General features: G+C 36.8%; 1 protein-coding gene across 1 annotated transcript in view; it reads left to right on the top strand.

The window, feature by feature from the left end:
• Positions 1 to 27,192, top strand: part of LAMA2 (laminin subunit alpha 2) — a 621,471-nt gene that overhangs the window by 136,742 nt on the left and 457,537 nt on the right. The window contains exons 2-3 of the mRNA XM_045865518.3: positions 15,844 to 16,014; positions 23,072 to 23,184. Coding sequence (XP_045721474.2) covers positions 15,844 to 16,014; positions 23,072 to 23,184 — 284 coding nt within the window. The remainder of the gene's footprint in view (positions 1 to 15,843; positions 16,015 to 23,071; positions 23,185 to 27,192) is intronic.

The raw sequence follows: 27,192 nt of genomic DNA on the forward strand, positions 1-27,192 counted from the left end.
GGAAGTTTGTCACGTCTTCAGAAGAGGCACACACCATGTATGTCCTAAATTCTAAGACGAATTTTTCCTTGGGGAGTATTTTCGAGCACCTTTATGTGTCTGGCCCTGGCTAGGCTCTGAGAATACAATGGTAAACAAAGTAAACAAAGCAACATAGCTTCTTCTATCAGGGAGCTTCTGTTCCAGCAAGAGAGATAGACCTTGGATAAGTAATCATTACATAAAATTATACATTGTGATCAGTGCTACAGAGGAAAAGTAAGGCATAATCAGGGATTGTAATGGGGCACTGTTTGGAAAGGTGTAGCAAAGATCTCAGAGGAAGTAATTATCAGGAGGAAAGACTCATGAAAGATAGGAGGTGTGAAGAGTAGAGGAAAGTTAAGGAGCAGGGATATCTAGGCAAAGTCCTGAGGGAGGAAAAAGCAGAACCTTGTTCTAGAAAGTGGCTAAAGACAGTATTCCCTGAATGTAATAAGAGGATATTGTAAACCAGGATAACTTTGAATTTTAAACCTAAATTATAATCCATTAAAAGATTTTTAAGAGCAGTGACTTGATCACATTTGCACCTTAAGAAAATCCAGTTTGTTAAAAAGGGGTCGAAAAAAGGCAGAGGGTAAGCAGGAGTCCATTTAAGAGACTCTTGCTGAAGTCCAGATGTTAAAAATGCTGTAACGAGGCCCCAAGTGTTGGTAGTGGCGCAGATATATCTGAAATTAATTTTGGAGTTACAGTAGTATTTAGTTGGGGTGGCAGCAACAGTGACTCCTAGCTTTCTGTATGAGACACCGGGTAAGTAAAGTAGAATGTGTTGAGCTAGAGAAAATTTAGGAGTAGACAGTGGGGGGGTAGTGCTGGAGCACTGGAAATCATGAGCTCTGCCTTGGGTAAAGTTTGAGATGTTTGTGAGACATCTAAGTGGAAGTGTCAGCCCAGCATTTGGATAAGGAGGCCTGGAGCTTCAAAAAGATATCTGGCCTGGAGCTATAACTTGGGAGTTGTTGACTCTGCAGACGTTATGTAAATGGCTTCGAAGCGGATTAGATTATTTGGGGAGGAGAACGAAATGAGAAAAGGATACAGGATCAAGCCCCGAGGAACTCTTATATTTACTGATAAAAACAAATAAAAAGAACAAAGCAAATGAATGTAACTTTTCTTTCTCTTTTTTTTTTTTTTTCTAAGTCTTTTAAGCCTGGGCGAACACAATGTAGAACATTTTTTAATATATCTGTTTCATCATTAGGGGTAAGAAATTGTCTAGCAGTCCTTAGAGAGCAGGGCCCATGGGGAACAGCATCTTTCCTGCTGCCATTGTATGCATCAAGGCTTACATGAGCCCCTTCTGAATTTTTGTTTGAGGGATGCAAATGCAAGGTCATGCTCCTTGCATAGCAGTTAGCTTCGAGATTTATCATATTTTTATTTTTACATTTTGGATTGTTAACCACAGATAGACACAAAGTTTTCGATTTGTTTTCAATAGTGCAAACACCTCTGTTACGGGGTAATTGCCAATTTAAGGCTCTCGGTTCCATTTTCAGTGACTTAAAAGTGTTTTTGCATTTCCTTGCCTTGCCTTTTTTACTTCTCATTTTGAGTTTGCAGGCAGACCTGCCAAAGAGACATCTAGTTTATAGGTTTGGTTTTGTAAGCCAGGCAGAAGAGAGCAGATACTGAACATATGTTCCGCTGATATTGATGAAGTGAGGTTGGAAGAAGTTGGAAGCAATCTATTTCTCCCCAACTGCCACCCCCTCAAGGAATATTTTGGGTACCCTTATGGTAGAACATTCTAAATAAGTATCCCAACTATAATAATTATTTTTCATCATAGGATTTTGAAAACCTTTAGGATGAATCAGGATTGTTGTACAAGTGGAACATTAAAAAACAAAACAAAGTAGTTTGTAGATTCTAATTTTACATGGAGAGTGGATAAGATTTCCATGCAAAGTGAAAGGACTGGAAATTTTGTGATCAGAGCAGTCCACTGGATACTCAATAAGCGATGGAAGTGGGAATAGCAGGGGCCTGTATTTTGAGAGGGTCAATTTGAAGTGAGATAAAGAATCTATTCAATCTAGCCCAAGAATGACAGTTTGCTAAATGTGATTTTTTTGTTGTTGTTCTTCTGCATTTCAAGAAACCTTTATTGATCAGAGGTAGTATGTTCAACTTCAATTTACCAGGCATAGGATAGTTAAGAGTTGGTTCTGAAAAAAGTTTGGAGGAGTTTGAAGAAGTTTGGGTACAAATGCCTTACTTGAAGTCATTGTCATGGAGACAGACACATTGTTCCGTCCCTTCCTGGTGCACCTGTTAGTGTTCTTACCAGAGATCTGGGTTACAATGGCAGTTACCAGCTTGTGTATGCATAAGTTTTAGGTTACGGCAAATTCATGATGTGATCCTGTTTTAATAAGATAAGTGATACCCTTTGTGAGGAATTTAGTAAAATCCCATAGTGCTTGTCCAGGCCAAGTGGCTAGATGGCATTTGAGTTCACAATGGCCCTCATGGTCTTTATTTTAGTAAGAATATTTGCTACATAGAGTGGTATTGATAGTCTATAAGCAAAACAGGTTTAAGAGCCATTGGAGTACATATGGTTACATTTGGTTTATTTTATTTCTGATGATAATGAAAATACTTACATTTTCTTCTTAATCTGCTTAGAAGGAAGGGAGTAAACAGTTTTTAAAATTAATTCCAGAGAGGTGCATGTACTGGTTTCTTATTTAAAAAGAAGAAAGGAGACCAAACTAACTCAGAAGCCTCCAAAAATATCCTTTTCTTTTGGAAACTGGAAAAGGCAGAACTAAGCAACAGTACAATACAAATTGGAAAGGCCTATAAATGCGAGGCAGGACTAGAATACATGCTCTTTCTTTCTTTCTTTCTTTCTTTCTTTCTTTCTTTCTTTCTTTCTTTCTTTCTTTTTTCCCTCTGAACAACTGGATTCAACACTATTTTTTTTTTCCAGCTTACAAGCATTGTTGTGTCTGGATGGCTATTAGTTCAAATTGGACCGATTTTCTAGTTCTCTAAAACTCTTCATCTGCATCATGTATCAAGAGCATTGAGTTACTTCCTGCAGTGCACAGCTGGAAATCATTCTCTTCGGCAACATTTTGTTTTATCCCATTTTTGTTTTATACCAGTGTGTTCCCACACACCCACATAGCTCAGAATTTCAACAGACAAGTATCTCCTTTTCTTCCTTGATGTGTTTTAGAACATTTTAAATTGGCAGGTTCTCTTTTGTCTTTCAAATACTGAACCACTTGCAAACAGCTCTGTTTGCTTGCATGAATATTTTTAACAATGCTCCACAGACCTGAAAGACTTAAATGGAAAGTTAGAGATATTCAAACAGTTTCCTCTTATTCTTTGAGAGGTGATAGGTGCTTGGCATGAACAAGCAGGAGAACTATCATGTACCAAGACTAGGATGGTTAAAAGGGGGAGAGGGAGAGAGAGAGATACATAATGTATTGTTGTAAACAATATGCGATGATTTTTTAAAGTTATTAAGAAATTGACTATATTATATCGGAGAGAAGTCATTGACTGGATGACTTTTCCATAGCAAATTGCTTCGTACCATCTGTTATCAATTATGTTAGTGATGGTCTTCGCAAGCTGGACTATAGATGTTAACAAGAAACGTGATTTGAGAAATTAAAATACATATAATATGTATGCCAATATATAAACATATATATCAATATTTCTGAGTAGTAATAACAAATTGTAATATGCTAGGCACAGACAATGAAGACAACTAGTCTACAATATTCACTTAGCTGAATATTTAGACTGATGAAAACAAGAAATATATATTTAGAAATTATTTTTGCCAGACTACATTAGAAAGATTTTCTTTAAAGACATGAGTTAGGCTATCATCATTTTAAAGTGATGGTTTACCAAACTTCAAACAGTTCAAGGTAATCAAAAAAGAGCACATGAAGAAGAAGAAGGAAAAAAAAAGGAAACTTCCACTGTGAAGCAGAATTTTTAAAGTGGCCCCTTCGGATCATGATCATTGTATAAGCATTGGGTCTTTCTGTAAATAATTGTGATAGTTGTCACTACTGCTCCTTCACATTTTGTCCTAAAGATGTTTAAATGAAGCAGCTGCTTATGTATCTATTTTGTTAGTTACAATAAAATTACCCTCTTGATCTTTGTGTATGTGTACAGGTATGCATGCTTGTGTGTGTGTGTGTGTGTCTGTCTGTCTTTAGGGGCATATGTGGGTGTAGAGCAATGTATAAACGTAATATGGGTCTTTGTCTCCACCTGGCTTCTTGACCAGAAGCAACAGAAATCACCAATACTGTTTAACTTAGGCAGAAATGTATTTGAACTAGATCACATAACTAATTTGCAGAAAGTTCTGAACACAAGGCTTGGGAGATGGTGCTCATCAAGGCCATTTCCAGGTTTCAATGCCTGAACAATCTAGTCAGGGTCTTTTTAGCAACGTTGCCCTTAATGCCTTCCTTCCCCCCCACCACTGGTACTTTTATCTCTGTCACTGTCATCTTATTTTTCTTATTCCCCAACCCTGTTCTTCAAGGGCTCAAGATGCAGAGCCCTAGGCTGAAGTCATGTGCACATGTCCAAGCTGCTAAAGGAAGGGAAGAAGAAAGATCTCCCCTACTTTCACTTCCTTATCAGGAGGGTACCGCATACCCTCTGTACTAAATACAGTGGCAATTACCTAGGAATAGAAATGGAGGCTGGATGTTGGACAGGCAAGAAATGGTAAAGATCCACCACGTTTTCAAATCGCTTGGGTTCTTTGAATTATTTCACTGAGCTAGAGTGCCAAGACAGAGTCCTACCAAATCAAGGGTCTGATCAGTTTAATGGCTTTGGTTTGCCAGATTTCTCTCTAGAAAGATTACACAAGTACATCTATTTCTTCTCACTCGATAAATTTAAATTGGAGTGCCTGTAACTAGTGTTTTCTCTATACTCAATGATGTTATAGAGTAGAAATCCATTGTAAGGATATTAAAGTTTCAGTGTGATGAGGGTTATAATAAAATATCAACTAAGTACTCTGTAGACCTCAAGAAGGAAACAACAAATTCTTTGTGGCAAAGTCAGGAAACACTTTTACAGAGCAGGGATATTTGAACTGGGTCATGAAAGGTGAGTGGATGACCGTGGCCCAGAAAAAGAAAGATATTGTAGAATGGATGAGATAATGGATGAGATGATGCACAACAAAGCACCTGGTATAGTTGTAAAGAATAAGGTGTCAGTACATGTGACATATACAGATAAGTTTAGAGACGTAGATAGGGGCCTGATTATAAATGTCTGGAGGACCAAGGAGGGGCTGCTCTACTATAGGATGACATAGAGGTCTTGGAAAAAAAAAAAAGTGATGTGATCAGACTTAATTTTTAGGAAGATAATTTCCATGACACCATGGAAGATGAACAAAAGTGGAGTCATGCAGAAAGACTAGTTAGGGGACCATTGCAGTAGAGGTAAGATCGGATAGGATATCCTTATATAAAAGTATAGACAGACAGATGAGGAGAGAGAAAGGATGTTAAACTAAAGACCTAAATAAATAAATAAATAAATAAATAAATAAATAAATAAATAAATAGGAAGCAGAAATCTTAGCATAGTGAGAAATAAAACATATTTGTTCTCAAAGTGCCTTTTAACATTTTCTGGCTTCTGTGGAATAACATTAAGGCTGGTTTATGTTCACCTTTTGAGGGTGAGTGGCAGAAAACTGGGGGGTAAAAATAACCGAATCAATTAGCAATATTTTTGTGGTTGGTCTTCATGAAGTCAGCCAGTAATGGAGATGAGCAAGAGGAATGGGTGGATGACTTGAACTTTATTTTTTTTTAAGATTTTATTTATTTATTTGACAGAGAGAGAGAGCGCAGAGCAGGGGGAGCCGCCAGCAGAGGGAGAGAGAGAGAAGCAGGCTTTCCGCTGAGCGGGGAGCCCGATGTAGGGCTTGATCCCAGAACCCTGGGATCATGACCTGAGCTGAAGGCAGACGCTTACCTGACTGAGCCACCCAGGCGCCCCTGATTTGAACTTTTTAAAAAAGAAGTTATAAGTGACAAGAGGAACTGATTTGTAAGTAGCAGTTAAAAGCCAGGAGGAGGCTACTTTTCCTTTCCCAGGGGATCTAGGGATCCACCAGGCAGATCTACAGTGTCACTGTCAGAGGAAATCAAGGCTTCAGTTACAATAAGAAGGCTGAAGAAGTGCTTTCTTAAAACAGAGAAATTTGGAAATAAATTTCAGGAGTTACAAAACTATGATGGAAGTCAATCTGTGAACATGCCTATGGATGGGGAAAGGACAACTGGATGGCATAAAACTGAGGAATAGTGGAGGAGGTGAAAGGGATTTTCCTTTAGAGCAGGGAGGGGAGTGAGGCCAGTGAGTTTTACTAATTCTAATCCATTTGGGATTACAGTAACTGGGTGTGAAAACTAGCAGTGCCATTTAGGTTCTGGGAATTGTTTTCTTCATTCGTATAATTTAAATTCTTACAAGGCTTCTTTTAACTGAATACTTTTTGCTACCAGTTAACAGCCTTCTAGTTCGTCACCTAGAGAAATACCACCTCAAGCCTAAGAAACCAGTCTGAACTGCGCCCCACAGGAGATCGCTTACTAGCACGTTGAATGCATTTCTCTCCAACTCACTTGTAGGTCTTCAAAAGACAACACTGTGTATTAAATATGATTCGAAGTCAAAGTTCTTTATTTTTATGAAATAAAAGCTGGAAGGATTGGAGAGCTGTACAGGGAAAACAGAGTCACCTGCTGACTGCTGGCCTGCTGAGGTCTTGGAGAGACTTTCAGCTGTTTTGCTGATACTGTGCTTGCTTTTGTTTGTTTCTACTGATTCTGAAGGGGATTGAAAAAGATAGTTTTCCTCTGTGGTATCCAACAAACTTTGCCACATTTGATTTAAGAAATATCAATTTAAAATTTTATTGTTACTGGTATTGACAATTTATAAAAGCCAAAGAATGATATAAATCATATATATACATATGTGCATCTACATATATGTGTATATATATAGATGGTTATATATAGATATATACATACATATATATGCATGTATAATATTCTATAGATTCTTTGCCAAATTTTATTAGAATTTCCTCACATACAGAGAAGTTGAAAGAATCATAAACACTCATATACTCAGCATCTAGAGTCTAAAATTAATACCTTACTATATTTGCTCTATTATACATCTATCCATCTGCACATAACTCTCCATCTTATATTTTGATCCCTTGCAAACTTCATCCTCAACTCTTCATCATGAATATCATTAACTAGAATTCAATATTGGTTTACTTTCCTTTTTAAGGTAAAACTTACCTAGAGTGAAAGGCACACGTCCTCACTGGGTGTAGCATGCACTCATTGAGTGTAACATTCAGTAAGCTTTAACAGATGTATACACTTGTATAATACAAACTCCTATCAGGAATATTACCATCACCCCAGAAATGGTCTGATGCCTCTTTCCAGTCAGTCTCTACCCCTCAAATCAACCAGGTTTTTCTGTTTTATTTTCCCAATAGATTAGTCTGTTCTAAAAAGTCAAATAAACGAATAATAGAATATGCACTCTTTTTTGGTAAAGCTTCTTTTATTTGGCATAATGCTTTTGAGAGTCATCTCTTTCCATGTATCAGTAGTTTGCTCCACTTTAATGCTGAATAGTGTGCCATTGTGTGAATAAACCACAGTTTCTGTATCAGTTCTCCCATTGATAAACACCTGAGCGATATCCAGATTTGGTTATTATAATAAGAGCTTCCATGAACAATTTTGCATAGGTCTTTTCATAGACATGTACTATTATTTCTCTTGGGATTTTACCTAAGGGTGGAATGTAGGGGCCTAGGTTTAAATTTATTTAAAAAATGAACAAACAAAAAAATGTCTAATTCTTTTCTAATGTAGTTGTACTAATTTATATTCCCAACAGCAGTGGGGTAGAGTTCCAGTTGCTCCACAAACTTTCAAACATTTGAAGCTGTCAATCTTTTTAATAATCTACCACTTACTGTAAAGCACAAGAACCTTGGAAATGTATGGTTATTAACATAACATAATAAAATAAAATTTTAAAAAAAAAGAACCTTGGAAATATATAGATCTACTTACCATGATCTTTCCACCCCCATATCTTTGTTATAATTGTCATCTGTGTTACATTAACATACATTGTAACCCTCCCTGCCCCCTGCAGCATTATAATTTCTTCTTTAAACATTAAAATGTATTTAAAGACTTAGGAGGGTACCTGGGTGGCTCAGTCAGTTAATCGTCTGTCTTTGGCTTAGGTCATGATCCCAGGGTCCTGGGATTGAGTCCCACATCAGACTCCCTGCTCAGTGGGGAGTCTGCTTCTTTCTCTCTCTCTGTCCCTCCCCCCTGTTCGTGCTCGCTCTTTCTTTCTCTCTCTCAAATTAAAAAATTTTAAAAAAATAAAGACTTAGGAAAAGAGTCTATCACTTTATATTCAAGTTCATTTACACTTTTTTTCCTCTCAACCAATTTTCTATTAATCCCATGCTATGATTTTTTATATTCTAGATACTGCATTTTTCAGTTCTAGAATTTATATTTGGTGGGTTTTTTTTTTTTTTTTGTAGTTTCTATTCCTCTACTGGAATTTCCTATTTGTCTTTTCCTTATAAGCATTTTTTTTGTGTGTCCTTGATCATAGGTTTAAAGGTGCTTAAAAATATTTGTATGCTAACTCCAACATTGGGTTGATATCAATGTTGGTCTTTATTCATTGCTTTTCTTTAAATATGGGTAGCATTTTATTTCTTTGTACATTTAATATATTATTTTTAAATGCAGTCTGGACATTGTGAATGATACATTGTAGAAACCCAGGATTCTGTTATGTTTTTCTGAAGAATAGTCCTCCATTTTTTATTTTTGTGTTATACCAGTTGACTAACTTGTGTGGACTCAAACACTAAACTGTAGTCTCCCCTGTGGAATGCAGCTACCATAGATTTCTGTTTTGTTCTTTTAGCCCCAGTTGGAGTACAGGCTGGGCCATATTCAGGTCTGGCGTCAGTGAAGGATTTGGGAAGAGTTTATACACATATTTTTGGCTCCTTTTATGTGGTTTTCTCTTTTCCAGCATTTTTTTCTCACTTTATTGCAGCTATGGCTGTTCTTAGTTTTGTTCTCTGGTTTTTCAAGATTGTTTAGAAAAAGACAGACAGATGAGAGGAGCTGTGGAATTCTATTTGTGTTTTCACCACTGTGCCTGGTGCAGTCTGAAACACATCCAATATCTTCCTTTTTCTAAGCATACACATCCCTCCTACCTTATCTGTTTTGGGTTGTTCTCCATTGTTTTCAGGTTTTGGGGGTTTCTAAAAATATATAATTTGTTCAGAAGTCATAGCTGTAATTTGTGAGGGGTTTGATTCATTGGAAGCTACTCCACAATTATTAAAAGTAGAACCTCTACATGCAGGTTTTAAAAGTGCTTCTGCCCTTTGAAACCAGAGTGTGGGATTTTGAGGTTACAAATCATCACAATCATGCAAATGTGTATGAACACACCACAGTATTTGGAGTAGCAAATATAGTATAAAAACATCCACCTGGAAATTTGGTGAACTTTCTAAATGTTTGCCATATTGTAAAAAATTTCTATTTTTCACCTGCTATTAAACTTAGCTTTTTCTAGACTATTTATTATAGTATACATTATATAACAGAATATATATTATTTTCTATATAGTAATCATATTCCTATCTCTAATAAAATATATAATATAGGGAGAATAAATATTTGTTTTTGTTCAGACTTTGTTATGCCACAAATCCAACTAAATTTACTTAGTCTAGACACTATTCAGAAAAAAATGTCAATCATAATCATATGGGTAATGACGACTGGCTTTTATGTCATTAACATTACATGACCTCAAATTGAATTAAGAGGCTGTAAGTCAATACTCTATAAAGGTTCACCAGCTATTTGTAGTTCATTTACACTCACAGTGTTTACATAATCTTAACCAAGCAACCCATATTGAATATAGCAATAAATATTGCTCTCCTGCTTTTGAGTGGGAATAAATAGGAACAGCTTAATAGATTTAACATATAATGAAAATGGGCTGCAATCTATAATACAACCTGCTGAAGATTCAATAAAAGCTCAGATATTGACTGACTCTTCAAATTGGTTGTTAGCAACTAATTGGAGACCTTCCCTGACCAATATACTTTACTGACTTTTTAAAAAAATAAACAGCAAAATAGCTGATAAAACTTCAAAAGGCAACTGTTCCTTGGCCACAAAGCAAGGCAATTAAATTGAAAAGGTTAATTTTGAGCACATGATTAATAAGTGTAACAAATCAATGGAAAGAACTGAAAGATAATAAATGTAAATTTTATTAATATCTTTGTTTAGGAGTAGAAAAGTCTATGAAGCAACAAAGGTGTGGTGACTGGGCAAGTTATTTCTTCTATTAAATATGTAAACTGATAAGCTGAGGACCAGGTTTTGTCTCTTCTTCATGCCCTGATAAGAATAAGTCTTCTAGGTTAAAGGGCTGAGTTCAAATCTTAGTTTTCAATCTTACTAATTCATAATTTTGTGCAAAATGTTCATCTTCTCTGGGCTGCACGTTCTTCATTTGTAAAATGAGACTGATGAAATCTATGCAATGGGGTGACCAAGCGATTAAAAGTCCTATCAATGAATATGAAATAGCTTCTGAATCAGTGTTACTTCTCTACATGTGATTCTTTTACAGCCATGTCATTTTGCTCACATTTTATTCATTTAATTCTGTGGGGGAATTGGAATGTAATCCAATTCTATATTTTCAGACCCTACAATATACAATAAAATAGTTTTCACCAGTCGTCTTTCCTTCCTGGCCCCCTCCCATGATTACTCAGACCTGAGAAAGTGCAGGTCAAGCCAACTCAAATCAGGTCCTACACAGGGCTGCACCAGGGCATGGGGAGTCTTACCCAATCTGTGAAACAGACTCAAGGTCAGGGTCAAAGTCAGAACTAGTCGAAGTTGAGGGAGGAGACAAAGATCACAGAACAAAACTGACAGTGTCCTGCGGCAGTTTTAGAGATGAATGGCCACTGCCAGAGATGGCTTTTGTATAAGTAAACTGGTTTTGTTTGGAGGGATTAGAAGGGGTTTAACTACCTAAAGTTACTCTGCAGGCCAGCAAGACGAGAGGTAGAGTTTTGTCCTAGAAACAGGATGCCTGGCATATGTCTTCCTTCTAATTACCTATTTTGTTCTACAGTATACACTAAAATTATGAAGACCTGTAAAAAAATGCCACTAAAACAAATTACTGACAGTGACAAATAGGCAGTGGTTTGTTTTGATGTATATGTGAACCATTGTGTATACTCTGTGTAATCTCTATGTGTCTAGATCTGTAGCCATATCTGTATCTGTATATCTATATACCTGGATCTGTATCCATGTCTAAACAATCACCTAATCTTATGGGTTAAAACAATCACAACAACTCCATTAGTCACTCAAAATTCACATAAGCTTTCAGAAACAAGTCCATACTCATATGCTGTTCCCTCTGCCTGCTGTGTTTGCTCTTCCCTACTTCCTTTTCTCTACCAGATAAACTACTATTTTTCCTTTGAGATTCATCTCATATCACTTCTCACCAGAAAGCCTATCTTAATAGTGTTTTCATTCTCAAATCTTTTGTGGTATCTGGCATACTGTGCTCAATCCATATTTGATGAAATAATAATTGTACAGTTAAATGCAAAATGGCAATGAATGATAGAAGAGAAAGATAGACAAATTTTATTTAATCATATATCATTTACCAATCTAGAGAATAAAATAAGGTAAAGAGATAATGCTTTGGGAATGATCAAATTATTTTAAAATTTGTAATGTGGTGAACCTCACAAAATTGAGGTAGTTTCCAATAAGTCTGCATATATAAGTAAAACTAAAAAAAAAGATAAATAACATTTGTACTTATAGTACTTTACCATTTAGAAAACACTCTACATTTCCTCATGAAATATATAACAGTAGCTTTATGAATGGCTAATATTTTTCTGACAGTGACCATCTGATCATATTAGCTCTACTCATGTCACATAGGCAGAAAGTCTCATTGAGGGGGTCAGAGCATACAGATGAGGGAAACAAGGGGGTTGGGGAAATAAACTCATCAGGAAGAATGAATAAGATAGTGATTGCAATTGAGTAAAAAGTAAATTCTGTCTCTAAAGGCAAGGGAAACAAAAGTAAAAATGAACTATTGAGACTTCATCAAGATAAAAAGCTTCTGCACAGCAAAGAAAACAGTCAACAAAACTAAAAGTCAACCTACGGAATGAGAGAAGATATTTGCAAATGACATAACAGATAAAGGGCTGATATCCAAGATCTATAAAGAACTTCTCAAACTCAACACCCAAAAAAACAAATAATCCAGTCAAGAAATGGGCAGAAGATATGAACACACTTCTCCAAAAAAGACATACAAATGACTAATAGACACATGAAAAAATGTTCCACATCACTTGCCATCAGGGAAGTGCAAATCAAAACCACATTGAGCTATCACCTTATACTAATTAGAATGGCCAAAATTAATAAGACAAGGAATGACAAATGTTGGTGAGGATGTGGAAAGGGGAACCCTCTTACACTGTTGGTGGGAATGCAAGCTGGTACAGCCACTCTGGAAAACAGTATGGACATTCCTCAAGACATTAATAATAGAGCTACCCTATGATGCAGCAATTGCACTACTGTGTATTTACCCCAAGATACAGATGTAGTGAAAAGAAGGGGCACATGCACCCCAATGCTCATAGCAGCAGTGTCCACAATAGCCAAACTGTGGAAGGAGCCAAGATGTCTTTCAACAGATGAATGGATAAAGAAGATGTGGTTCATATATACAATGGAATATTACTCAGCCATCAGAAAGGATGAATACCTACCATTTGCATTGACTTGGATGGAACTGGAGGGGATTAGGCTAAGTGAAATAAGTCAAGCAGAGAAAGACAATTATCATCTGGTTTCACTAATATGTGGGATACAAGAAATAAGGCAGAGGACCATAGGGGAAGGGAGAGAAAACTGGATGGGAAGAAATCAGAGAGGGAGACAAACCATGAGAGACTCTGGACTCTGGGAAAAAAATTGAGGGTTGCAGAAGGGAAGGGGGTGGGGGAATGGGGTAACTGGGTGATGTGCATTAAGGAGGGCACATGATCTGATGAGCACTGGGTGTTATATGCAATGATGAATAAGAGAACTCTACAGCTGAAACTAATGATGTACTATATGTTGGCTAATTGAACTTAATAAAAATCCTCAAAAAAAAATAAGTTCTGAACATCTGGCAAACAAGGAAAAATTGGAAACCCCAAGTAACTATTAGCTGGAGAAAAGCACAAGGCAGGAGGGCTGGGAGGGTGGGGGCATGGCTAGATTGGAGCAGCAGAACCAGAGGGATTTTAGAAACTGGTAAAAGTGTGGTAAGGGAGGGAAGAGAGAGATTGTTTGGAGTCAGCTTTTTGGGAGACCCTGAGAGTGACTGAGACAATAATTGTGATCTTGCCTGGTCTTATGAATTTGCTTACCTCTTTGAAATTGTTGAGTATGATTACAAAAGAGATCAAAATTATTTAAAAATCTTTTTTATTTGCTGTACTGCTATTTCTTTCAGTGCAGTTCTAAGATCAACCAGGACCACAAGTTAGCAATAGATTTATGTAGTTTCATATGATATAGTAGAGGACATGCAGTATAGTGATTAAGAGGACAGATCTGGAGCGAGATTTTTTGGGCTCAAATCACAGTTCTGCTATTTGCTAGCTGCAATCATAGGCAAGTTACTGAACATCTCAATAAAATAAGGGTAATAATAGCATGTAGCTCCTAAGGGTATCATTTGTAGCAAATTAGTCCAAGAGATAGAGTGCTAGAACAGTGCCTGACAGAATAGTTCCTGGAACATTATAAACATTCAATAATGCTGATGAGGAGGAGGAGGATGAAGATGCAGATAATGCAAAGAACATTTATGTGGCCAGTATTTATAATCCATTCATTTTACAAATATATTGCATACTTACTCTGTACCTAGCATGTGCTAAGGTTTGAAGATAGGGAAGAAAACACTGATGAACTCAAAACTCTAGGGATCTCAGTAAAACACTGGGACGTAAGATTTAGTTAATAAAGAACTTTCTATCAGTAGTTGAGTTAATGTAGACCTACTTGGCATGTGTATAGAGCAGAGACCACCTAAATGGTTAGCATGTTCCTTATACAAACTGAGTCAAATTATCTGTAATCTTAAATGTACTTTCTCCAAGACAAGTTTTTTAGTTAGAGTGGCTTCTGATAAATGACTTTACTATATTGTCATTGAAAATAGATCCATAAAATACAAATACTAGACATGTATACATGAAGCAGAATTGACATTAAGTTGTAGCAAGTAAAGACCTGAGTTCATTTGGAATGAAGGGCCTTCTCAACTCTACACTAAGATGGGTCTCTGTGATTTTATCTGAGCAAGCTTAAAATTCTATTGTATCTAAGAAATAATTGCCGGTAGGATCATGGACTACTATACTTGTTGTTTCTGATAATATATTGCTATATAATATGCCCTATAGCACAGAAGGCAGTAAAGAATTGTTTTCCAAAATCTTTTTATCATTTGCTCTTTTCTCCAGTTTGGATATAAAGGAATTATAACAACCACTTAATGCTAAATAATAATTGGAACATAAAAATGACCACAAAAAATATAAATGCAAACTTGTGCAAAACCTTTACATATGGTTATAGTTTACTGTTAGATATAAAATAGCTGAAATGGAAGATGGAAGATGGATCTTTTGCCAATAACATGAAGAGAAGATTTTTTTTATTTTTTTATTTTTTATTTATTTATTTTTTTATTCTTATGTTAATCCCCATACATTACATCATTAGTTTTAGATGTAGTGTTCCATAATTCATTGTTTGTGCATAACACCCAGTGCTCCATGCAGAATGTGCCCTCCTCAATACCCATTACCAGGCTAACCCATCCTCCCACCCCCCTCCCCTCTAGAACCCTCAGTTTGTTTTTCAGAGTCCATCCTCTCTCATGGTTCGTCTACCCCTCCGATTTCCCCTGCTTCATTCTTCCCCTCCTGCTACCTTCTTCTTCTTCTTTTTTTTTCTTAACATATATTGCATTATTTGTTTCAGAGGTAGAGATCTGAGATTCAACAGTCTGAGAAGATTTTTTTTTTAAGTGTGTGTTAGAGATGGGACTTTCTTCCTAATTAAGTATTAGAGGTTAAAAATTAAGAAGATAGGGGGCACCTGGGTGGCTCAGTTGGTTAAGCGACTGCCTTCGGCTCAGGTCATGATCCTGGAGTCCTGGGATCGAGTCCCGCATTGGGCTCCCTGCTCGGCAGGGAGTCTGCTTCTCCCTCTGACCCTCCCCACTCTCATGTGCTCTCTCTCACTCTCTCTCTCTCAAATAAATAAAAATTAAGAAGATAGGTTTAGATTTTATATTTAAGACCCAAAAAGAAATGTTCATTTGAGAACACATGCTATTTATATAGAGTACTTAATTAAGTCAAATATTCAATTATCACTGATTATTTAATTTTCGATTAATTTAATGCTCTGAAAAATATCCTATCTTAATTTCATCTTAAAATGCACCAAAATCATACCATGTTGTTTCTGGCCCACAAATCTTCATTTGTCCTTCTTTTTCAGGTTTATTTCCTGCTGTCCTGAATCTTGCTTCTAATGCTCTCATCACCACAAATGCAACATGTGGAGAAAAAGGACCTGAAATGTATTGCAAATTGGTAGAGCATGTCCCTGGGCAGCCCGTGAGGAACCCTCAGTGTCGAATCTGCAATCAAAACAGCAGCAATCCATACCGTATGTATTTTAATACGTATTTGCCTGGCACTGGCTAGGATCTGTAATTGAGAGATTTTGAGGTGAAGTTGCATTAAAGTCAAAGGGTTTGTGGTCTCCCAAATTCCTGGAACTTGGAACTTGGGAAAGGGAGCTTCTTTATACCCTTTCTCTACCATCTGACAAACATCATTGGAGTTCTTTATATGTACTAGGTACATTACTTGAGGAAGGTTTTCTAGCTGAAGACCTGTGCCAGTCATTAGGTTTACTACTTCCAGAATAGTATCTGAGGATGTGGTTATTAATGTAGGCTTTAGTCATTCATTGGTCACTTATGTGCCAGGTACTCTGGTGAAGATTCAACTTCAGCAGGAATAAGGTGTGGTCCCTCACTTCAACTAATGAAGAAATGGGCAAAAAGTCCAAAGTAAAGAATCAGTAGAGGGGCTTGAAGGAGAGAGAGGAGGGTCACAAATTCAGTCCTGGTGCAAATGAAGGCTTGCCAAAAGAAGGGATATCTAAGCCGAGATCCAAGGACAAGTATTAGCTGAGCAGGTAAAAGAGAGAGTGGGAAGAGAAGAAGAAATGCCAAGAAGAGACTTCCGAATAAGACAGAAAAACTTACTTGCTCAGGGAACTACAAGTAGTTAGGAATGGCTAGAACTAAAAGCATCAAAAGGCAGAACGTAGAGATAAATCTTGTGCAGAGCCTGGAACCAGATTATGGAGGTTCTTAAACACCATAAGAGGAGTGTTTTAAGGACAAGTGTCATACAAAGCCCCCTTGCTGGCTTCTATGAACTCCACTGACATCTCAGATTCATTTATGTATTTATTTGGCAAACATTTGAACACCTGTTATTAGCAATGCATTGTATTGAAGCATAATGGTAAATCATAAGTAGCCCTTAAGAGACTGAAAGGGGAAATAGGAGAAGCAGAAAAGTAAATAGAGTGTTAAGGGAACATGAGAGAGGTTATTTAAGTATTCCTGGGGGAAAGTGACCCATGTGCTGCAAAAATAAGAGTAAGATGAAAAGTATTATAAAAGAAAAAGCATATGCAAGTCTTGGAGGTATGGAACAGCATGATACATTCAGTTAATTATGAGTAATTTGGTTTAACAGGTAAAGAACTTATATGGAGAAGGGGAGGGTGGTATGCAAGAATTCTAGAGATGGAGGTTGATTTAGAGATACACATTGGGAAATTATCAAATATATATTGGGGAGGTTAATAATGTAAATACTTAATGTCAGTGAGGTGAGTAATAAAACTTCACAATTATATTATTTTAAAATTTGCTTAGTTTCCTTCTCTTTTTAAGTTGCAAAGCTTATAAAATGAAGTTTTCTCTCACAGTCTACATTTTTTTATCTCAAAAGAAAGTTGGAAGGCATTGTGCATTCTTTACTGGAACTGGTTAAAAGGAAGAACGCATAGTCGCCTCTCTATTGTATAATTTAGGGATGCTGAAAACATTATTTTATTTGGAGAATTGGGACTTTTGTGACTAAAATTGGTGGTCTTGTGTATCACAGAATGTTAAAAAAAAATAAGAAGAAGATGGCGACCATCACAAACCTTCCTTGCCTTTTAACGGCTCTGGTTATTTCTATGACGTAGATTATCATGGTATGGGCATAGGAGTGGGGAGTGATGGAACACATCTTACCTGTTTGCTTATTTTTGTATAGGACAATAAAGGCAAAGGACCTAGGTCAAAGCCTTATGGAAATATCAAAAACTAAGGGAGGTAGGTTAAGTGGAATCTAGAGATAATAAAGAGAGGCAATAAAGAGAAACAGAATCCAAGGAAGGAAATCAGAAGATTCAGGTACCATGCATGTGAGAAAGGAAAGAATTTTCAGGAAGAATGAGTAATCCACAATGTTAACTGCTTCCAAGAAATTGAGTAAGCAAAGTGTAAAATAGATTTTCCTTGATTTTGAGAGTATGGGATCCATTGGTAACCTTGTTAAAGCAGTCAGTGGACTGATGGTGGCAAAAGTCACACCACAAGGTTGATAAATGAGTGGTAGAGAGGAAAGAAAGGAGTGTAGGAATATTCCCTCAAATATCTTTGATGTGAAAGGGAGTGGAGGACTTCGACAGAGGAACATGTGGTGTATTGAAGGTTTTCAGAGTCAGGAGGCATTTGAACAAGTTTCAGTGAAAGGAGAGGCCAGGAAAGTTGAGGATAAAGTTGAGGATAAAGGTGGGGGTGGTAGTTCTCTAGAGGTAAAAACGGATGAGTCACTAAACAGAGGTGGAAAGCCTTGAATTAAGAGACACATATCTTTTAACTGATCAAATCAGAACGAGGGAGGATGAGTAGAGGCAGAGAGAAGGAAGTATTTGGGAGGGAATTATTATTTAATGTTCTTGATTTTCTCATTAAGATATGTGTCTGAGTCTTCTGTTAAGGAAAGAAGTAAAATTTTGATTAACTGCTTTCGGGGAATAGGAAAATTGCTGAGCCATAATGAGAATAAAGTAAGAATTCCATATGGGGTAAAATGGAAGAATCAAATGTTTGTACTGAGCCTCATGCAATTTTACAGAGAAAGTGGAATGGAAGGATAAGGTGGCAAGAAAATGGAAGTAAAGGCCAGAAGATAAATGAATTGATGGACTATGAGCTTTAGGTTCATTAGGGAGGAAAATGAAGCCTGATGGGGAGAAACTGCCATTGGTTTAGACTGGTAGCCTTGATGATTTCATGAGGAATGTGAGAAAGCCCAGAGGCATAGAAATGGTTGGGATGGAGTGGGAGTGATGGGCAGGTGGTTGGGAGTGTGTGAATGCATGTTTAGGTTGGACTGGGCAGAGAGGGAGAGTTAAAGTGTGTAAAATTGTGTGTGTGTGTATACATGTATATGTGTGTGTGTGTATATAAATATAAATACACATATTTATAGTTCCTATAAATACAATGTTAAGATAGATAAGGTTTGAATATAGAAAGCAATTAAACAAATATTTGAAACTATAAACTCAGGGCTTATATACCTAGTGGTACATATTATAAGTGATGTAGAATTTCTGAGAAGGAAAACATTAGTGGGAACTGAAGTATCAAGAGAAATTTCCAAGAAGGTCAGACTTAGTTGGGCATTAAAAAGCCTAATTACCTGATATTAGAGGGAAAGGTATTCCAGGAAAGGAGAAAAACAAGAAACTATGTACAGTCACAGAGACAGAATAGAAGGAAGATGCAAAGATTGGGGTGGAAAATAACTGAATGGAGACTCTTGGTTGGAAAAAATGGATGAGATGCATTTGCCAAATTGAATCCAAGAGAGACCCTGTCACTTCCCCCTTCAGTCTTTTGTGTCTCAGTGGAAGCATCCGTATTTAGGCAAATTTAGCTTTATATTGGGACAATAGTGAACAGAATGTTTTAGTAACTAAGCACTATGCAAAGGAGATATTTTTTGTATTTCCTCATTTTTATTTACCTGAAGTGTTCTTTAAACTTATAGTCTGGATTTACTTTGTGTGATTAATTTTAAGCTACCAACTTCATTACATTTCAAAGTCCTGTTTTGGAACTAGAAATTTAGAAAGAACAATACCCTATAAGAATAAACATCTAGCAATAAACTACATGAATATATTTTAGGAAAAGTTGGAGCAACAGATGATAAAGTTTTACAAATTCATTGAACAGTTAGAATAAATCTGGCAGGTAGGTACTTAACTACCATACAAAGAAAAAGAAACTTGAACTTCCTGTTAATAGATTGTGCTTTCCAATTAAAAACTAGCAGTTTGAAATATTTACCTCGTCAATGATTCCCTCGCCAATTTTCTGATCAGTTAGCCCTTGGAATGACTTGTGTAGCTATCCCTGTTGAGGATGTTATAAGTTTCTATCTCATTCTAAATAAGGGAAGTATGCCAACAATTAATCAGTATTTGCAAATTAATTATGATTAAACTTTCATAATGGGGATTTGGTTAATTGTTGATTCATCTCCCAATCCTCATTTTTGTGACTAATTCTCTTATCAATTTGACCTGAGTTGGGAGATATCAAAATTTCCAATTAGCTTCTCTCAGAATTACCTAAGAGCCACAAATTTGATTTGGAAATGTGGTTTTGTGTGTGTTTTCGGTCACATATTAAACCCACAGTCTGTAAAGAAGATTCCGGAAGATGTTTGGGGAATGTTTGCTGTGATATTTATTTTTCTTCAGAAGCAATGCCAGAAATATTTCACTTATGGTTCTGACTCCTAATGTGCCAATTTCAGCACCCACTGATACCACAAGGGCATTTATTTGATATTTGGCTTTGCTTATGGTATTTGCTATTATTATAAAGACCTGACACCTTTCCTAGCTTCAACAGAACAAGTGCTAATTATTAAATACATTCAGCAGTTTTACTTTTCAGTAATGAGGTAGGATGCCTCATCTCAGTGGACTGCAAATGTGGTAAGACTTGATACAAAACAAAATCCATCCAGTGTTTAGCTGAACTAAATAATTTATCAATAAAAATAGAATATTTTTGTCCTGTCCTATGCTCTCATATTCCCATAAGTAACTGGAGAACATAGTCTCTATGTTTTTAATTAAACAAGTCATAGCAGGCTACTGTAATAAAACTAATATAATCAAAGAATATTCAGTCTGAATAAAAATTTTTCTTTTGAAGAGGATTTCACTTTATTATGAAATTCCTATTGCATTGAGAACTTCATTTTCCTTGGTTTTGTTGTTCTTTTCAAATTTTTTATTAAATGCAATTCAGCTCTAATTAAGATTCAGAACAGTGTACATTTTGAACAGATGTATAATTTATTTTATGTATATGCATACTGGTTAGAATATTAATAGCTCTAATGTTCCTCTGGTAACCGTGTTAGTTTAGAGTTCTCATCCAAGGTATGTTTAACTGGTCCATGGAAAAATGAGAAAATGAGAAATTCTAAATTTTTAATGACAACAAAATGAATACATTTTAAAGAACTCTTCTTCATTTTAAAATTATGGTTCTTTAAAACTTTTGTTGGTTTCAGTTGTTCATTATTTGATGAAATAATAGTGATGGTATATTAAATGACAGTAAAGTAGACTGGAGGTTACTGTGACTTGCATCAATGAAGAGCCAGAACTCATATCAGTTCCACAAATCTCTCTCACATACATTTTTTTTTAATTTACTTTTTTTCTGAAAAATAATCTGGGAACCCCTGCTGTGGAGTGGAGTTTTGTTATCCCTATTTCAAGAATTGCACACACAATGTAAGTGAGTTGCCATGGTTAAATACCAAATAGTGGAGCCAGGTGGAATATCTAGCTCCTCATACTCCAGCTCTTCTTATTCCAGATCTCATGCTTTTTTCATCACCATTACATTAGAGTACCTGTTTACATTACTACATCATGTAGGCAAATGGAGAGTCCATGACTGCTCCTTGTAGTGATATGGTTTGTTCATTATTTGAAGTATTCCTTCCATTTACAAAAAAGATCCTGTTTTACTCTAAAAGGTTACTCTTAGACCATTTATTTAAACATCTCCCCAGAGAAGTAGTGTTAAAAAATTCTCAAGACTGACCCCCAAGTCATATGCAATCCATAATGTACAGAAGAGTAGCAGGGAAGCTAGCCTCCGGTTTGCTTACATTTCAATGGTTAAATATGTTGACTTTCAAGTGAGAGTTTAGGAAGTTAAGTACCTTAGCGCAGCCCTTGGAATAGAAATAGGAACATCTCCATCCACCTCCACTCCTGCCATCCTCGCCTGTGAATGAGCTTGAGCCTGTTTTTAGAAGAGAAGAAAAAACAAAAAAACAAAAAACGGAATTTGTGTTACTTGGAAAAGGAGAACAGATTTCAGATAAGAACCCATGACTAAGAACCAAACCAGAATGAGGGCTTTGGTACCTTAGGGGTAATGGCTGCTGATGTGAGGGGCACAGTGCTAAGCTGGAGGAAATGCAAAGTGTGAGGAGCGCAAGAAGGAAAGGGATGGCAAGAAAAGACTGCTGGGGTAGGGCGGGGTGGGGTGATTGTCCACCCTCCTGTCGTCTATCTCCAGTCTTCCTTTTAATTTGCACACCGGGTTCTGTTCTCACCTATCTGGAGTAAAGGTGAGGGAAGATCCACGTTTTGTTGGTAGGACAGAATTCCGTGGGCTCTTCTCTCCCTGCTTACCATTATTGTCCAGACTCCTCCATTGAGTTAGTGATGATGGGGATGGGAAAATGCTAGATGGGAGATTTGGAGTATCTTTCATTATATATATATTTTTAAAGATATACTTCTTTATGAGAGTGCACACACAAACATGAACAGGGGGAGGGGCCAAAGGAGAGGGAGAGAGAGGATCTCGAGCAGGCTCCTGGCTGAACATGGAGCCCCATGTGGGGCTTGAACTCACAGCCCTGAGATCAGGACCTTTGCCAAAACCAAGAGTTGGACGCTCAACTGACTGAGCCACCCGGGCACCCCATCTTTCATTATATTTTTTAAATAGTGGTTGGAAGTTGGCCAGTTAAGGCCTGACTGCAAAAAGTCTCATAGGATGGATTTGACAGCATTTTATATTAAACCCAGATACATACTGGACTGCCCAAGTCTTGGTAATAATGAATGTGTCAGAAGGGTAAATCTTCAAGTACCTTTCAACCACAATTCAGGATTTCATGTTTTTGTTCACAAAGTGAATGGCATACTAGAGCTGCCTCAAACAGTAGAGTTTTTGCCTCTTTGACTGACACATCCATTAGATCTCAATATTATTTCTTCACACTTTAGTTCTGTAGTAATCTTTAAAGTCACCTATGTGATTTGATGACCAGAGTGTTGAGCTGCTTCTTCTCTTACAGCCTAACTATTGAGGCATTTCATGCTACCTTATAGAGTGTTGTGAAAAAGTTGGCATTAAATTAATTCTGTTGAAGATATGATTTTCTCTCTCTTTATATTATTTTGATGTTTGATATTCACATGATGATGCTTTCAACTTAGTTTTACTTTTTTCTTTAAAGCAACAGCTATAAATTCATTATATGATCTTTTTTTTTGATCCTTCCACATATTGCTGCTGATTCAACAGAGAGACACCCGATTACAAATGCTATTGATGGAAAGAACACTTGGTGGCAGAGTCCCAGTATTAAGAATGGAATTGAATACCATTATGTGACAATTACACTGGATTTACAGCAGGTATAGTGCCTCTTTTTTTTTTTTTTAATCATTTTCCACTTTTAAAGTTGTATCTTGGATTTACTATTTGTTTAGTTAGTAGTTCTTGGGTGAAAGAATATTTTTCTTATTGCCCTCCATCATTTTCTTAATACAAGGAACAAAGGGGCCTCTTCCTTTAGGATATTGTTATTTAGAAATATTTGGCATTTATTTCTAAAGCACAACAAAAATGAGTTCCCGTGAAGAGTTTAGAACTGAATTAGGAGCTGATTCTGTTTTGACTAATGAGAGTTAATGATGAAAACATAGATCAACAAAATTTTACATAAAGAAAATATATAACTTTTAAAATAATACAGTGCTCCTGCTCTGCTCATGGTGTGTGCACTGGAAGGTTCTTGGATAACAGGGCTCTTGAGTAAATTGCCTCTCATTACTGAGAGTTGAACAAGCTGTGACAGTTGATTCTTAAATTAAACTTGGGCCACTAAACAAGGTAACAAGCCTTGTACTTGTACAAAATTGATGTTGAAGTTATTAGAATTTGTGTGGCAGAGGCCTGGGTGCCTTCTGCACTTAATTTCTTTCTTCTTTCTGTTCACAATGTTCAGGCCAGGCTGAAGTTATTAATCAAGAATTACCATCACCCCACATTATTTAGGCTTGCAAATTGGATGGAATCTGGTAAAATGTTCCCATATTTTGCTGTTATTAAATACAAAAGCTAATTTAATTGGCCAAAGGCTGAAACTGGGGGTGTTTAACTTGGATGACTTCTGTAACTTTAGCCTGTTTCTCATTCCCTGGAATCAGTGTAGGAAAGGTTCTCAGCCACTCCTCCCATGCCCAGTGAAGTCAGAGCAGCAAGGCATTGTGGGGTTAGTGAAGGCGGAATGGCCGAGATAGTTAGTGCAGATACTATTTATACACTGTAGATGTCATGTTTCCACAGGTGGTCATAGTGGAGGGAAGCACCAGCCAATGGGGTTAGTCACATTCCCAGGGGACCAGATAGGCACCAGCCATTTCACATATGGATGCTATTTGTCATCAACAGGAGTACAACCTCCCGCCCCCACCCAGAGTTTGGGCCCATTTTTTTGCCAGGGTAGACAGATTCAGGAACTACAGTTGCTGGCTGGTGAGTCTCACAGGAGACCCTCTTCTCACCCATCTAGGACAACTCAGGACCTTAACAAGGTGACAGCAAGGGCTCAGGGCTGTAGCTAAATTGCCAGCTGGCATGGATTCATGTCTAACCATTCTAACAGCTGAATGTCAGCCTTGAGTTAATGGCATTTCTCAGGAAGTCTCATAGTACTATCAGACTAGCAGAGCAAACTACAACACTGATCAGTGATGCATTAAGTCATTGAAGACTTGTGCATGAATACCCTGAGGATCTTACCCTCAAAATGCACTTCAAACCTCTTCTGATAAAGACAGCTTGGTCCTTTATCAGTCACCATGGGAGATATGGTTATTGAAAGTTAGCCTTCCCAATCAAAAGTAAGTCTCCTGTCTGTTGCCTTGTGTCATCTTCTGGGATAGGGAATTAATAAATAGTGATCGTCAATTACTCCAGCTAACTCTCTACTTATTCTTTAAATGCACATGGGACAAGATCATCTATTAATATAATTTACTCAAATCACTTATATTACTCTTTGATCTCAACCATAGTAGTATATATTTATTAAACATAACAGCATTTTTTTCTTCTAATTTAAAACTGGATGGTCCAGTTAGAAGCTTTTGTTAAATCATTTCTATCCAATAACTATCATTTTTTAAGCATTTTCTTTTTTTCTTTTTTTAAAAGTTCTTATTTAAATTCAATTTAATTAACATAACCTGTAATATTAATTTCAGAGGTAGAATTTAGTGATTCATAAGTTGCATACAACACCCAGTGCTCATTACTTCAAGTACCCTTCTTAATGCCCATCGCCCAGTTACTCCAACCCCCCGCCATGTACCTCCCTTCTAGCAACCCTTAGTTTGTTTCCTAAAATTAGGAGTCTCATGATTGGCCTCCTTCTCTGTTTTCATCTTATCTTATTTTCCTTCACTTCCTCTATGTTCATCTGTTTTATTTCTTAAATTCCTCATGAGTGAAATCATATGGTATTTGTCTTTCTCTGACTGACTTATTTCGCATAGCATAATACCCTCTAGTTCCATCCATGTAGTGGCAAAAGGCAAGATTTCATTCTTTTTGATGGCTGAGTAATATTCCAGTGTGTGTGTGTGTGTGTGTGTGTGTGTGTGTGTACCATATCTTCTTTATCCATTCATCTGTTGATGGACATCTGGGCTTTTTCCATATTTTGGCTATTGTGAACATTGCTGCTATAAATATTGGGGTGCATGTGGCCCTTTAAATCATTATGTTTGTATCCTTTGGATAAATACCTAGTAGGGCAATTGCTGGGTCATAGGGTAGCTCTAATTTTAACATTTTGAGGAACCTCCATACTCTTTTCTAGAGTGGCTGTACCAATTTGCATTCCCATCAACAGTGCAAGAGGGTTCCCCTTTCTTCACATCCTTGCCAACATCTGTCATTTCCTGGCTTGTTAATTTTAGCCATTCTGACTGGTGTGAGGTGGTATCTCACTGAGATTTTGATTTGGATTTCCCTGATGCCTAGCGATGGTGAGCACTTTTTCATGTGTCTGTTGGCCATTTGGATGTCTTCTTTGGAGAAATGTCTGTTAATGTCTTCTGCCCATTTCTTGACTGGATTTTTTGTTTTTTGGGGTGTTGAGTTTGCTAAGTTCATTATAGATTTTGGATACTAGCCCTTATCTGATAAGACATTGGAAATATCTTCTCCCATTCTCCATAGGTTGCCTTTCAGTTTTGTTGACTATTTCCTTTGCTGTGCAGCTTTTTATCTTGATGGAGTCCCAATAGTTCATTTTTGCTTTTGTTTCTCTTGCCTTTGGAGACGTGTCTAGCAAGAAGTTGTGCTGCTGAGGTCACGGAGGTTGCTGCCTGTGTTCTCTAGGATTTTGATGGATTCCTGTCTCACATTTAGGTCTTTCATCCTTTTTGAGACTATTTTTGTGTATGGTGTAAGGAAATGGTCCACTTGCATTCTTCTGCATGTGACTGTCCAATTTTCCCAACACCATTTGTTGAAGAAACTTTTTTCAATTGGATATTATTTCCTGCTTTGTTGAAGATGAGTTGACCATAGAATTGAGGGTCCATTTCTGGGTTCTCTATTCTGTTCCATTGATCTATGTGTCTGTTTTGGTTCCAGTACCATACTACCATACTGTCTTGATGATTACAGCTTTGTAATACACCTTAAAGTCTGGAATGGTGATGCCTCTAGCTTTGGTTTTCTTTTTCAACATCACTTTGGCTATATGGGGACTATTCTGGTTCCATACAAATTTTGGGATTGTTTGTTCCAGCTCTGTGAAAAATGGTGGTGGTATTTTGGTAGGGATTGCATTGAATGTATAGATTGCTTTGGGTAGTATGGTCATCTTAACAATATTTGTTCTTCTAATCCATGAGCATGGAATGCTTTCTAATTTCTTTCATAATTCTATAGTTTTCAGAGTATAGACCTTTTACCTCTTTGGTTAGGTTTATTCCTAGGTATCTTATGGTTTTTGGTGCAATTGTAAATGGGATTGATTCCCTGATGTCTTTTTCTGCTGTCTCATTGTTAGTGTATAGAAATGCAACTGACTTCTGTGCATTGATTTTATATCCTGCAACTTTGCTGAATTCATGCATCAGTTCTAGCAATTTATTAGTGGAGACTTTCAGATTTTTTACATGGAGTATCATGTCATCTGCAGGAGTGAAGTGTGACTTCTTCCTTGCTGGTTTGGATGCCTTTAATTTCTTTTTGTTGTCTGATTGCTGAGGCCAGGACTTCTAGTACTATTTTAAACAACAGTGGTGAGAGTAGACATCCCTGTCATATTCATGACCTTAGGGGAAAAGCTCTCAGTTTTTCCCTATTGAGGATGGTATCTGCTGTGGATTTTTTGTGTATGG

This window comes from Mirounga angustirostris, unplaced genomic scaffold, assembly GCF_029215605.1.
Source record: "Mirounga angustirostris isolate CCGP_5_RB_7025 unplaced genomic scaffold, mMirAng1.0.hap1 SCAF_8, whole genome shotgun sequence".
In the NCBI taxonomy this organism is placed as follows: domain Eukaryota; kingdom Metazoa; phylum Chordata; class Mammalia; order Carnivora; family Phocidae; genus Mirounga; species Mirounga angustirostris.